The following is a 15259-nucleotide window of genomic DNA, read 5'->3' on the forward strand; positions in this document are numbered from 1 at the left end:
CCGTGGCAAGGGCAGGTCAGGCCCCTGCTTCTGGGATGGCTTCATTCGTGCCTGGGGTGTTCGTTTATGGCAGGGATGCCTCCTGCAGGACAGTCAGGGGGGAACCCGGCTGCTGGGGTGCCATCGTGGCTCTGCTGTTTCCCAGCCGTGTGACCTGGGCCGGTTTCCTCACTGCCCTTCTCTCTGGTTTCCTCATCAATGCAAGGAATTAGTGAAATCAGAAGTCGTAGATCTAATTAGGTAGGATTAGGGTTATGAGGATCTCATAGGCTAATCGTAAGGTGCTTCGAAGTGTCCAGCATGTTGCAAGTGCTGACGTTATTTGTTAGAAAAAAGGACGAATGGATGGCTGGACTCTGATATGGGACAGGCAAGGGCCCTGCTGTGTGGCGGGAGGTGAGGCTGAAGGAACAAGTCCTGGGCACGTCCTCCTAGAAGGAGAAAATGGCTCTGGGTGGGAAATACTTAGAAAAACCTGCTGTCACTCCTGCTGTGGAATGTTCCGGACTCTTTCTAGAAGACCTTTAGAAATGAGACGGTCTTATTAGCCTAGGATGGCTTGCATAAAAACCTGCATAGAAACTAGAGACTGAGTTATCAGATGAGCTCTTGAGGTAATACCATGTAATACCAAGATTGGTTAAATCTAAAACACTATTTAAGAAATGGATACATAAAAAGCAATCAGAAAGGGAATAAAAACTTTAGCTGTCTGGCTTTTCTATAGTTTTGTTTTGGGTTTTTTTTTTTTTTTTGGTTTTGTTTGCTTCTAATATTTGAAGACTTCCAGGAGCATACGTTTGTCCCTTAAAACAAAACGCAACAGCATTTACCTTGAAACCTACTATCCCTTCGACTCGGCTTTTGCAATGGGAAAGTTTCACGTAACGTCCTACCTTCCTAAGTATGGTAACAGCAGTCACACTTCCGAATCGGTCTTAAGCCCCTTCCACGTGGTTCGCTTAGCTCTTAGCTTGGTCCTAACGTAGTATCGGGCTCAGATTGACCCCTGGAGTCTGGAAGGACACAACCACGTACTTCCGGCCCAGGTCTCGGCGCTACTCCTCAGCCAGCTCAAGAGGCGGGACTCCGCACGAGCATTCGGACAGAGCTGTTACCCCGGAAGCCCCGTCGCCTACCTTCCTAGAGCATGACAACACACAGTCTACCTACTGACCCAGCTCCCCGCTCCTGAGGCCCACGGGCTGGGGTCTGAGGCTGCTGCTGGTGGAGCCGGCAGATGGGGACGGCTTTGGCAGGCTGGCGTGGGCGGCTCCAGTCGCAGTGGCTCCCGTTACCTGCGTCAGGGTGACTGGCTGTGCGGTTGTTCCTGGGACTGGTGGCTTCTGGTAGGCTTTCGTGGCCTCATCTGTAAAAAAGACGAAATTATACTGAGTCCTACCAATTGGCTGGTGGGCCCGTCAGGACAGAAACGAATGCTTATTGAACACTAGCTTTGGGCAAAGATCTCTGCGAGCTGCTGCGGAGGAGAAAATCCACCTGCCCGAAAGGAATGTACAATCTGGAGGGAACAATGAGCCAATAAACAAACCAAAGACTAAATAACAATAAAATATTTAACTTTTTTTTACGTTTATTCATTTTTTGAGAGAGAGAGAGAGAGAGAGAGAGAGAGAGAAAGAGAGCGTGAGCGGGGGAGTGGCAGAGAGAGAAGGAGACACAGAATCCAAAGCAGGCTCCTGGTTCTGAAATGACAGCACGGAGCCCGATGCGGGGCTCGAACTCACAATGTGAGATCATGACGTGAGCCGAAGTTGGACGCTTAACTGAGCCACCCAGGCGCCCCATAACAATAAAATATTTAAATAGTTAAATCCTACAGCAACACTGAGAAGGCAGAACATGATTTACTGCCAAATTAATTTGCCAGACACCAGAAGCAATGGTTTATGAACCTTTTTCTTTTCTTTTCTTTTCTTTTCTTTTCTTTTTTTTTTTTTTTTTTTTTTTTTTTGCTGTGTCAGCATTGACCTAGGGATGGAAGGAACTTTGGGGCTTTCACTGTGACTTACTCTCAGAGAATGCATTCTAGATGTTCTAGCTTAGACTGGTTCATGACTAGTCAACTCACTCCTCTGGGCCCCAGTTTTCTCATCTGTAAAATGGGGTAATGGAAATAGTTACATGGTAAGGATCGTCTAGATTCTACTAAATTGCGCTCTTCATTCATGTGTAATGACTTACATTGTTTCCATGATTTAAAGAAATTTTTTTAGTTGGGGCACCTGGGTGGCTCAGTCAGTTGAGCATCCAACTTCAGCTCAGGTCATGATCTCACTGTTCGTGGGTTCAAGGCCTGGGTCGGGCTCTGTGCTGACAGCTCAGAGCCTGGAGCCTGTTTTGGATTCTGTGTCTCCCTCTCTCTCTTCCCCTCCCCCGCTCATTCTCTCTCTCTCTCTCTCTCTCTCTCTCTCTCTCTCTCTCTCTCTCTCTCAAATAAACATTTAAAAAATTAAAAAAAATTTTTTAAGTTTTATTTATTTAGTTTGAGGAAGACAGAGACAGTGTGAGTGGGGAAGAGGCAGAGAAGGAGGGAGAGACAGAATCCCAAGCAGGCTCCGTGCCCGATGTGGGGCTTGAACCATGAGATCATGACCTGAGCTGAAATCAGAGTCAGACACTTAACCGACTGAGCCACCCAGGCACCCCTCCACAATTTTAAACAAGTCTTAATGTGTTAGTTCTCTGGGGGCCCTGACAGTTTCTCTGAAGGTTTAGGGCACCAGTGGCTACCCTCTGGGCATTGGATATTGTATTGACAGCCATGGTCTGTGTCAGAAGGGGACACAAAATGGTCCCCAAACTGAACAGCACCCCAGTCCTGGGAGGGACCAGTTACATGTGTCACCTGAGACCCCCCGCAGGGACATTAACTCCTATGCCTGCTCCTCTGTATTAGTGTCCTAGTGCTGCTGTCATAAATTGTCACAAACGCACAAACTGGCTTAAAACAACAAAAATCTATTCTCTCACAGCTCTGAAGGCCAAAAGTTGGAACTCAGTGTCACTGGGGCTGACCTCAAGGTGTCAGCAGTCAAGGTGTAAGCGGAACCTGCTTTCTGCCTCTTCCATTGTCTGGTGGCTGCTGGCATTACTTGGCTTGTGGCCACACCCCTCCAGTCCTCAAGGCCAACATCCTGAGTTTCTCTCTGCTCTGTCTTCACATGACCCTCTCCTCCATGTGTATCAAATCTCCCTCTGTCTCCCCCTGCCCCAGATAATTCAGGATAGTCTCCCCATCCAAAGATCTTAACCTAGTCCCATTGGCCAAGCACCCCTCCCCTTTCTTGTTTTGCCGTATACGGAAGAATTCACAGATACCAGGGACAAGGACGTGGGTATCTTTGGTGGTGCTGGGGCATTTTTCAGCTTACCACAGCACCGTAGCCATAGCTTTTTTTTTTTTTTATTAAGTTTATTTATTTTGAGAGAGAGACAAGTGACAGAGCAGGAGCAGGAGAGGGGCAGAGAGAGAGGGAGAGAGAGAATCCCAAGCAGACTCCATGCTCTCAGCATGGAGCCCGACATGGGGCTCAATCTCATGAACTGTGAGATGATGACCTGAGCTGGAATTAAGAGTTAGATGCTTAACCAACTGAGGCACCCAGGTGCTCCCCATCCCCAGCTCTAGCTTTTAACTCTGCTTAGGGATATGCATCTTCGGTACATAGAACAGCAGGCCGAAGGGACAGCATCTGAGATTAGGTGCCGTGCTGTTCCTGTGAACCATCCAACTTCCTCTCTGACATTGTACAGCATGCTGGGAAGACAGTGTCAGCACCATGACCTTGGACCGGTCACGCAGGCACACGTGTGCCGGGGCATTTAGACCCATCACCCAGCACTGGCATCTGCTCGTTTCCCACCCTGCCGCTGTCACCTGTCAGCACTGACTCGGGAGAGCATATCAGCACACAGTGCCCCAGACACAGGTTGGAGTTCGGCTGTTCAGTCTGCTCTCGTAGGCCATCCGGGCTCTCCTTTTCCCTGTTGTCGCTAACAGTAGGTCACCTTCAAATCTGCCCGGAGACGGTGGCAGACGATTGCTAAAGAGCTGGCGGCAGCTTTGGGGGGGTCAGCCAGTCTTCACGCCGTCCTTGGGCAAAACCAAACCTGCGTGGTTTATGACATTTCCGTGACTTCAAAGGAACTGAGCCTTCATGACAAGTCCTAGGGAAGTTTCTGATTTCTCCGGAGTAGTCTTCTGTCTTACTCTCTGGTAAATGCTCCGAAGCATTAGCGTCTTGTTAGGGGGATGTGGGCCCAGGTAGGACCCGCTTCATACAGGGAAGAGCCATTTAATAGAATAACACATATATTTTATGAAATAGGATAAAAGTATTAATTTGGAAAGAAAGATGAATGGGGGAGGGGCAGAGAGAGAGGGAGACACAGAATCGGAAACAGGCTCCAGGCTCTGAGCCATCAGCCCAGAGCCCGACGCGGGGCTCGAACCCACGGACCGCGAGATCGTGACCTGGCTGAAGTCGGACGCTCAACCGACTGCGCCACCCAGGCGCCCCTTTTTTTTTTTTTTTTAATTTTTTTTTCAACGAGGACACAGATACTTTCAAGCGAGTCATAAATTCAACCAAGAGATCCATGTGTCTGGTTTTCCATGGTCTTCCATGGGCTGTTGTCTCCACCTGCTCTCCTGCCTGGAACAGAACTGTCTTTAAGATGAAGACAGAGAAAGAACCCTTCCCCAATTGCTCCCAATTCCTTACGGAACATGACGCCTGATGTGACCCAAAGTGAATTCTTCATTGCACCAGGTTCCTTTTGAGCAGTTAGAAACGAAACCATTAAAATGGTTTCTTCATACAATGTCAGATACACAGAAGCCTCATGGAAATCTTTTCAAAGATTTTCATGGGAAAATGTGAAAATTTCCTTTAGGCTCTTAACATATTACTCTATGGACAAGGTCATGTAGTGTTCTTTTTTTTTTTTTTTTAATTTTTTAAGTTTGGTTGTTTATTTTGAGAGAGAGAGCAAGTGAGCATGAGAGGGGGAAGGGCAGCGAGACAGAGGGGGAGAGAGAGAGAGAGAGAGAGAGAGAGAGAGAGAGAGAGAGAGAGAATTCCAAGCAGGCTTTACACCATCAGCGCAGATCCCGACGTGGGGCCCAAACCCACAAACTGTGAGATCGTGACCTGAGCCAAAATCCAGAGTTGGACGCTCAACGAATGGAGCCCACCCAGGCGCCCCAGGTCATGAACAGTTCTGAACAACCTGCTCAACAGCAGCAGGAGGTCCTCAGAGCTCCCTACACCTGACTCATCATTGAATCATAGCGACGGTGTTAAAATGCAGACTCCGGGGCCCTAATCACATAGATTCTGGTGCGCTGCATCTGGGACGGACCCTGGAAATCTGATTTGAGAACCGTCAGCCAGCATCAGGCTGGACTCCTGACTTCAGGCCTCAGCAGCTCGGCCACTACCGTTCCTTTGCTGTAAAACGGGGATGGTCAGACCGACCTGACGAGGCCGGGTCCTAACTAGGCACCACGTCTGTGAGGGGCCCGCACAGTGCCCGGCACATGGTGGGCACTCGGCAAGTGGCAGTAGCTGACACTTACCGTCGTGTCATGTCACCCCTCCCCTTCCCCCAGTGGAGGACAGTGCGGACACTGAAGCCCAGTTAACAGCAGTGTCTGCAGGTCAGGGTGACGAGGGAGGGTTTGCTCTTCCCGCCACTGAGTCAGGATTATACACGAGGGCAGGACATCTATTCACTAAGCATCTACTACGTGCCAGACGCCGTGAAGGCCTCTTTGACAGCGGCATTCACATTGGATACAGGTCACAGTCCTGGAAGCCAAGCCAAGAAGAGGTCTCACAGACAACAGGTGGCAGAGCCAGGATTCGGACCCCTATTGGTTTGATTCCAAATTCCGTATGTCTTTCCTCCAAAGGGGAACACGGTGGAAGGCAAGTCATCAAGAGCCTCGAGATTCCTGAATGCGGTTCCCACCAGAGTGTGGCCCAAGGTCTCTCTAGAGTGGTGGTGGAGCCTGTCTTATTCCCAAGACGGGGGGGCCGGGGTGGCCTTGGTGGGTACAGGCTGTGAGGGCAGGAAGCTCTGAGAAGTGTAACGGAAACGTCAGCTTGATTTTCCTCTGGGGGGTGGGAGGGCCAGGGCTCATGGCCAAGGGGAAGCAGGCGGGGGCTCTCCGGCCACTTTCGCTCAGAACCCTCTGAGAAGCATTTTCTTCCCTTTCTCTCGCTGTAGGGCCAGCGATGCGCCTTCTCGGGCTTGGTGAGCTTCTCCGAACCAACACTTACCTGTTTTTACTTAGTTCAGAGTAGCTTGAGACTCGAGCCCAATACCAGCTGCCTGCCTGACAGTTGCTGCCTGCCTGGGGAAACGGCATTTAAATCAGAAGGAGCTGCCCCTGGCAAATCAAGGTGCTTTGTAGTTGTTTTTTTTTTGTTTTTGTTTTTTTCCTATTTTGTTTGTTTTGTTTTTGTTTTGTTTGTTTTTTTTTGTTTCCTATTTGTTGAGTGAGCTCTTTTCCCATGGAAGAAGGCTGCTTTGCTGTGAGGGGGTCATCCTGACCTGATTTACCTGTTAACTCACCGTCTTGGAGGGATTAGGAAGCCTGTTATCCGCACATGCCAAGACCAGAGCAAGTGACTGCTGGCCCCCATATCTTCATCTCATCTGCTTCCCCCCATTTCTATAGGAATTTTGTCATCGGGATAGGAAAAAAGGGGACCCCCCCTTTTATGGTTCTCACTGGAATTTTTTTTAATTCTTATTTATTTTTTTATTTTATTTTATTTTTTAAATTTTTTTTTCAATGTTTTATTTATTTTTGGGACAGAGAGAGAGACAGAGCATGAATGGGGGAGGGGCAGAGAGAGAGGGAGACACAGAATCGGAAGCAGGCTCCAGGCTCTGAGCCATCAGCCCAGAGCCCGACGCGGGGCTCGAACTCACGGACCGCGAGATCGTGACCTGGCTGAAGTCGGACGCTTAACTGACTGCGCCCCCCAGGCGCCCCAATACTTATTTATTTTTGAGAGAAAGCCTAAGAGCGTCCACGAGTAGGGGAAGGACGGGGGGTGGGGAGGGGGGACAGAGGATCTCAAAGCAGGCTCTGCACTGACAGCAGAGAGCCCAACATGGGGCTCGAACTCACAAACCATGAGATCATGATCTGATCCAAAGTCGGATGTTTAATCGACTGGGCCACCCAGGCGCCCCAATGCTTTTTATTATTTTTAAAATTTATTTTGAGAGAGAAAGAGAGGGAGCCAGTGGGGGAGGGGCACAGAGAGGGAGACAGAGAATCTCAAGCAGGCTCCACGCTGTCAGTGCAGAGCCTGATGTCGGGCTCGAACCCACAAACCGTGAGATCACGACCTGAGCTGAAACCACGAGTCAGACACTCAACTGACTGAGCCACCCAGGTGCCCAGAGACTATAACTTCAAAGAGTGGCTCCTCTAGAAGCTGGGCAAGACCCCAAGTGTCCCTTTTGTGTTTATGTTGGAAAGGGATGTTTATCCCTTCTCTTTGTGTGGGAAATCAAAGGGCCCCCAAAGACACAATAACGCATAGCCTAGTTCTCCCTTGACACAAAAACCTAGAAAAAGGTATTCTCCTGACCTGAAGTCTATCTGTGCTCCCTTTGTGGTTCACATGACGCACAACCTCATAAACACTGTATCTTTGGCTTGGGTTATTTCTATTAGTTGTTTTCTGTTAACACCATCCTTTTTGCTTCCCTTCATTTCATACCTAGTAAGAGACAGCTTTTCCCCTTTCATCTGCCAGGGAACATTTCTAGACAGAATGTCCTGTCATCTTCTAAAGTAACAATACAATTCAAGGCAACAACCATTGTGAATGAAGATTACAAAACAGAGATCATCTTGGAACTCGAAAAACAAAACCAAAAACTGAAGCCTTACTCCTCAGCCCCAGCCATCTGATCCCCTTGATTTCTGGGGCCACGTTTCTGGCATTGGTGAAAATCTTGCTGGCATCAGTGGAGCTTGACCAGATGTTAATTTCTATACTACCTCCTAAAACACGTGTTTACAAACTCAGAATATTTAGATGAAATCACATATGAACACTTGCCTGTTTTCGCAGCAGGGCTTTTAGATGATGAATATGTGAGCGCCGATGGGTAGGTTACACCCCTTTGGGGTTTACCTTCTGCAAAAAAGAAACAAATAATTTATTTGCAGAGCTAGAAGTTTTAGATGGTTCTATTCTGGTATGCTGATTCCCTCTTTCCTATTGATCTCTCTTGAGTTCAATAAATCCGTGGTCTCCCCCACCAAGCTGAACTGCTGATTACAATAAGAAAGTCAAGTGAGGTTTTGTTTTCCTGTATAGCCTGTGTTTTATTAATATTAGAAAGGAAGCAATAATATCTCTGTGACTCAGAGTTAACATTAGCAACCCTCGTTCTGCCCATGAAGATGTGACATGTGAGCTAAGGTTTTCATATGTGTGGTGCTGAATGTTTAATTAGGTCAGTAGATGAATGTAAAAGCACTCCCCGTGCTCTCCTTCTGGATGCTCCAGAGCTCTGGTCACAAGCTGGCTGTGCACGAATGGCTCTTTCCCCCTTTCACGGACCCTGTGGGATCCATCTGAATTCCATGGCACTAAAGAAACCTAGAAGTAGTTTTCAAAATAAGCATTTGTTGCCCACCTAGGGAAAGAAAGTTTAGAGGCCAGGTGAGGAGAAGGAATGTTAATATGTATCAGGGAAAACAAAGGAGGCATAAAAAAGAAGAACGATGAGGTGATCGGAGCTGGGTAAGCAAGTACCAAGCCTGACGGGACTGGAAATTGCCCGGGAAAGGCTGTTGCGTCTAAAGCCTTCCTCCGCCAGGAAATGATGCCTAGAATTCCACACAGGAGTTTTGCTCCACAATGAGGCGGACAGTGTCACTTGGAAGGTGGAATCTCCCTGGAGACTGGGGATTTGTCTCACTTGGTAACCGTTGAGACACCGCCTCAAGCGGTGGCTGGTATGTAGGAGATGATCAGTTAGTATTTATTCGAAGGAGGAATATCTTCATGCTTAGATCTCTGTTACAATTTCAAAGACCTTTAGGAGGGGTCCTACCTGGTATCTAATATTTGCATCTGACAGTGAAAGAATTTTAAATCTCAGTCTAGGGGCACCTGGGTGGCGCAGTCGGTTAAGCGTCCGACTTCAGCCAGGTCACGATCTCGCGGTCCGTGAGTTCGAGCCCCGCGTCAGGCTCGGAGCCTGGAGCCTGTTTCTGATTCTGTGTCTCCCTCTCTCTCTGCCCCTCCCCCGTTCATGCTCTGTCTCTCTCTGTCCCAAAAATAAGTAAACGTTGAAAAAAAAAATTTTTTTTTAAATAAAAATAAAAAAAATAAATCTCAATCTAAGGAAATAGTTTTATAGGATGGGCTTGGGGACGAGATGGGGAGGAGTATTGAATGGAGAGCCCAAGCGGTAGAACAGAATCTAGTGCACGATTCTTGCCAAAAGCCCTACTGACACAAAAGGTTGTAGAGCCGTGAAGCAGCCAGAAAGATGGGGTCTCAGAAAGGACCTGGAACTGGGAATGAGAACATCTACGTTTCTGTTTGTATTTGCCATGTATTCTCTGCCTCAACCTCTGAGACTCTCATTTTTCTCATTCAGAAAATATGGACAATGATATGGACCAACTTACTTTATATTTAGTTGTAGGGGCCTAATGAAAAAAAGAAGTTAAAATGTTCTGGAACTATTACCAGAGAGATGCAAAGGTTCTCTGCTGGTATGGTCTATAAATATCACTCAAAGTGGGGATGAGGCAATATGTTTGGGCTGACTGAGTTATTTTATCTCATTAAAGTCACCTGGGAACAGAGTTTTCCAGGTCCCCTGCCCTTGACTGGGCCTCTTCCAAATTGTGATTGAGGTTATTTCGGGCCCAGGGAGGGCCCTATGGCTGTTGGCCTCACTTGATCAACAGAGGGGACTGCACAGACATGGTCTTCATCTGTTTACTGTTCTCACATTTAAAATCCTATGGCTTTTCCTGCTTCTATTCAGAAGGAAAAGGAGCATGAGCTCAGTTTTCTGAAATGTGGATCAAAGAACAAATGGGCAGTATTAGGAAGTCCCTCTCTGACCATTCCTATCCACGGACCGCCAAACGATTGTGCTGACCAGAAAGGCATATCCTATCGTCTGCTTCCATCCCAGCCCACCAAAGTGAATTAACTAAAGGAGCACAGCGATGCGTGAAAATTAAAAATAAAAAGGTCATGGAGGCAATGGAACCTTCAGAGGAGGATTCTGACACCATCCAGCTGAAGTTGGTGGCCTTGAGCTCCCAGATAGTGGGGAGCGTGGCTTGGCTGCTGGCCAGTGTTGCCCCCCCAAGTCACCCATTTGAAAGAGATTCCTACTCATTGCAGAAGCACCAATGTTTATTATAATTGGCAAAAATTGTTTTGGTTAAATGTCACTAGGTGAAGTGAGGGGACGTGGAAGTTGAGTTTATAGGGAATAATCTCAGTAGACTGATTTTCATTTAAAAAACCCAAAACATCTCTACTCTCTTGGAGTTAATTTTTCCTTTAAACCTCTGTTGGGGATTCTTGAATTGCAGGCTATGCATTTAAGATGGAAACACTCTTATTTAGCCAGGAGCTACTTGGTAAACACCTATGTGGGGATTACATTTCTCTATATACTTGACAAATTTGTAGTCTAGCTATTAGCATTTTCATATGGCCCCTGTTCTGAATTCTCACGGCACTGTGGTTGATGACTTTCCACTACCTGACACAGAAACCAGTTTAATTTGAACCCTAGGCTGCAGAACTCTGCAGGCAAGAGGAAACAGGGATTGCTCAAGTTGTGAAGAATCCTAAAAGGTCTGTTTGTAGTTCTATTAAAACTCTGAAAAAACCCAACTCTGATCAATGGAGGATAGTAGGAGTTGGGGCATGGGATGCATAAAGGTACCAGAACACCATCCAGATGGGAAGACCTACTATATTATGAAACATTTTTCTTTTCCTTGCTTTGGGTGGTCTTCCACAGGTGGCTCCTCAGGAGAGTTTCAAGATTCCTAATCTTGTTGGCATGCCAGAAGCTTTGCTAGAATATAGTTTAAAATCATGTGAAACCTCTTTGAAGAAAATGGGATATGCAAGGCCCAGCATAAGGCCAAGTATAACACAAGGATAGAACACTATGTTGTGCTCAAACACCAATGAGGACGTGCCAAAAAAGCCCGAAGGGCTCCCGCTGGCTGAATTTGGAAAACTTGAGCATCAAAAAGAATAATGATAGCCAAATTATGGAAAGAGCGCAAATTTCCATCAATTGATGAATGGACACACACATACATACACATATACATACAATGGAATACTACTCAGCGATGAAAAAGGGGGAAATCTTGCCATTTGCAGCAATGTGGATGGAACTAGAGGGTATTATGCTAAGTGAAATAATCCAGAGAAAGATATCAGATGATTTCACTATATGTGGAATTTGAGAAACACGACAGATAAACATAGTGAAAAGGAAGGAAAAATTAGATAAAAACACAGAAGGAGGCAAACCATAAGAGACTCTTAAATACAGAGAACAAACTGAGGGTTGCTTGAAGGGTGGTGGGTAGGGGAATAGATTAGATGGGTGACAGGCATGAAGGAGGGCGCTTTTTGAGATGAGTACTGGGTGTCATATGTAAGAGATGAAACACTGGGTTCTACTCCTGAAGCCACGACAACACTGTATGTTAAATTAAGAAAATAATAATGGTGATAATGGATTATAACATACTTTCAAAAACAATCCATGACTCCCTGGTGGTACTTAAAAAAACAGGTGTGCAGAGAGGGGAAAAAACCCTCTTCTTTATGTAAGAAAACTTGCTAACAAATGTGGAAGGAATGACAGAATTAGAACAATTATAATTTTGCAAATTCCAGTGTAATTCTTGCTAGTGCAAGGATCATCAATGGATGTTAAACCATTGGATGAATTTGTTGGGGAATGAGCTATTCATGCTGATTTGAAGTATCTCCCTACAGATTGCTTATTCGTTACAAAGTATCTCTACCATGGAGAGATCCTGTAAAGTATCCAAGCAGTCCAGTTTATCCGACAACTGGATAAACTGACATTATTGTGTCTTCTGATATGACCACTGTGATAAAGCACAATGCGTATGCTATGATACTACCTATGTAGTAACCTTGGCAAAATATGTAACCTGAATCCAATCATGAGGACATGGCTGGACATGTTTGTGGTCCAGACTGGGAGACACAGTACTGGACAACTGGCTGGGACTTCAAAAATGTCATTGTCATTCATGACAAAAAAAAGGTAGTGTGGTGGTAGATAGTTTTAGATTATTGGAGAGTTAATAGACATGACAACTAAAGGCAATGGATGATTTTTATTATTTATTAGACTGTGGATCTGGAAGGAAGGAAGGGAGGGAGGGAGGGAGGAGACAGGGAGACAGGGAGACAGGGAGGGAGAGAGAGGAGGGAAGGAGAGAAAAGGAAGAGGAGGAAGAAATTACTAGGAAGACCAAGATAACTGGATACTGTTGAGGAAGAACTATTTGTTAGATAACATAATTGCACCAATGTTAATGTTTTAGGTGTGGTATTGGTATTGTGGTTATTAGGAAAATCTTGTTTTTACCAGATGTGTGCAGAAGTATTGAGAGATAAAGTGTCATGATGCCTGCAGCTTATTTTCACATGGTTTAGAGCAAAATGTAGATAAGTAGGTTAATAAAGCAAATGTTGCTAGGTGAAGGAAATGTGGGTATTCATTGTACTCTTCTTTCAATTAAAAAAGTTTCAAAACAAAAGTTTGCGGAATTCACAATAATAGGAAAGGGAGGGTCATGATAATACAGATACTAAGTCACCTTTTTTCCCGTGAAATCACACTTGTCATTAGCTCATTGACATTACCTCATTGGAAGAGGGAGGAAAAGAGTGAAAATGTTATCTACAAAAATCCAAAGGAGCTAGATAGCAAGGACCAACGAGTGAAACAATCAATTAAATAAAAAGAAATCTCAAAATTGCAGCTCAGTTCTATAAGAGCCTATATCCCTTTCCATTTACCAGAAATATCAAGGAATGAGGTTCTAGATATGAGACATATTTGGCCTAACTAAAGGAGTAGTTCAAAACTGAAGTTATTAAATGTAATTCATTTCATTAAAAGTTTGATTGGATTTATGGATAGCTGCAGTGTGTTTAAAATGAGAAATTGGAGCCTTTTAATATTTCCAGACTTTGTAGTGATTTATCACTGTAATTATAATTTATTGTTTCATGATCCTAATTATCAGAAGAGATAATGCTTCAGACTTTTATGAAATGAGTTGGGCCATAAACTAAAACCAATAGGACATTGAAAAGAATACATTTCATCCCATGAGGTCACTTAAGCCAAGTGCCTGGGTAGGGCTGTGTTTCTCCAGTGTGTGGGCGTACCTGAGACGATGAAGGACTCTCTCCAGCGTGGCAGGGACAATGACTGGACACCATTGGAATAACTCCCCTTATAGCCAGATTGCCCGGCAACTTTCCGAACAAGTATTTTCCCTCCTGAATTATCAAGCACACCACTATGAAGAGAAAAAAAAAATTGAAGAACAGAAAAATATTCTTTGACACAGTCAACAGACTGATATCAAAGTAGCCTCCATCTTTATTTGAAGATATGAAAGAGTGAGATTAAGAAAAGGTTTATCCTGACCTTCAGTCCATCCCCCAAGAAGGGTGCCTTCGTCCCATGGCCCAGCATCTGACCTCCCAGGTCAGATATGCTTCTCTTTCTTATTACAGAACCTGCTTGTTCCATTGGGCAGCAATTTCTGTTTGCCACCATGCCTCAAATTTCTCTTCCTTGGTTTGCTCATTCTAACTAGATCCTTTGAGTAAAACTTCTGACAATTTCCAGTTTGGTTTTGTGACATCACAGAATGAGTCCAGTTGTTTCGGAGGGTGGCCATGAACTTTTACCAAGCAAATTATTCCTTTTATTTTGAGCAAGGGAAGGAAGGTGCGTGGCTATACTGAACTCATTAAAAAGAGTCCTGAAGGACTAGAAATTGTTTCTTTAATTTCTAGGATTTTGAAGGTTTTAGATCCTGATGTAACAGTGACTGACATATATACCTCTTGGCTTGTATGTGAAGCAGGGGTCCCATTCTGCTTCCTGGGAATCACTTCACATTGTCATTTCCTTGCCCCAGAGCCAAAAATGGCTCCTGTGGGTATCTGTGATTTATGGCACAGAGGGAACTAAAAAAGCACTTAGATTTGTTCTCATCAACAACCTCCCTTCCCTCCAGGAGTGAGAGTTGCCATTTCCTGCCCTCCCACCTTCATGAACCAACAAGTTTCAAGACTCACCTGCTCAATGACCCAGAAGGAAAGATAGTGATAATAGTACTTGACATGTGGAGCGCTTAATTGATTTAAAATCATTCTCATGTATGGTATCTCACCGGGTCCACCCAGCAAACCCCTGACTTGTGGCATAGAGGCAGTGCTGTTGTTCCCATTTCACAGAATTGGGCTTGGACCAGCAGAGTGACTCAGGCCAGATTTTGTAACTAGTAAACTGGCAAGGCAGGGATTTGAACCCAGGTCTCGCTGACCTGGAATCCCGGGTCGGTCCCGCTTGGTCACAGTTGCCTCTGAGAGTCCAAAAGCACAGGCACCAAACTCCCCATCTTTCCAAATCTTTGCAACCCTGCCCTCCTTTCTCTCGGGGGCTCAGGATCTGTTGCCTCACCAATTCCAGCTGTGGCTAGGCTGGTCTCGGCTCCCCGGACAGAGCACCTGGTTCCCACTCCCGTGTCTGCTCCTCCTGCTCTTTTGCTCTGGAAAACCAGCTCCCACTTCCGCCTGACAAGGCCTGTGTTGCTCAGTGCCCAACCCTTTCTTCTCTCCAGAGATTCTGGAAAGACTTTGCGGCATCCCTTCCTAACGATGCCTTAGAATCTTGTCTCACAACCGAGACTCTGATCGTATTTGGTCTTGGGCCATCTTCTAAAAATTTCTTGAGTTGCTTTTGTCTCCCAACCAGATTAGAAATGTTCGTATGGAAAAGGCAGTGTTTTAGGCTTCTGTGCTGGAAGGCCTGTCAGTGGTGTGCCACTCACGCTGGCTTAGGAAAGCCAGTTGTTAACTTTTCAGGATCGTGGGAGTTGGTTCGCTTCCCACCGTAGCTTGACTCAGCC

The 15259-nt window shown here is 45.8% G+C and overlaps 1 protein-coding gene across 2 annotated transcripts in view; it reads right to left on the minus strand.

Annotated features, from left to right (window-relative positions):
• The window catches only part of VIT (vitrin), a 106245-nt gene that overhangs the window by 41865 nt on the left and 49121 nt on the right, over window positions 1-15259 (minus strand). For both annotated transcript variants that reach the window (XM_006930365.4, XM_045054694.1), the window contains 3 exons: window positions 13503-13636; window positions 8118-8195; window positions 1178-1369 (listed from right to left, as the gene is read on the minus strand). In XM_006930365.4, coding sequence (XP_006930427.2) covers window positions 1178-1369; window positions 8118-8195; window positions 13503-13636 — 404 coding nt within the window. The remainder of the gene's footprint in view (window positions 1-1177; window positions 1370-8117; window positions 8196-13502; window positions 13637-15259) is intronic.

The sequence above is a fragment of the Felis catus genome, chromosome A3, assembly GCF_018350175.1.
Source record: "Felis catus isolate Fca126 chromosome A3, F.catus_Fca126_mat1.0, whole genome shotgun sequence".
Lineage (NCBI taxonomy): Eukaryota > Metazoa > Chordata > Mammalia > Carnivora > Felidae > Felis > Felis catus.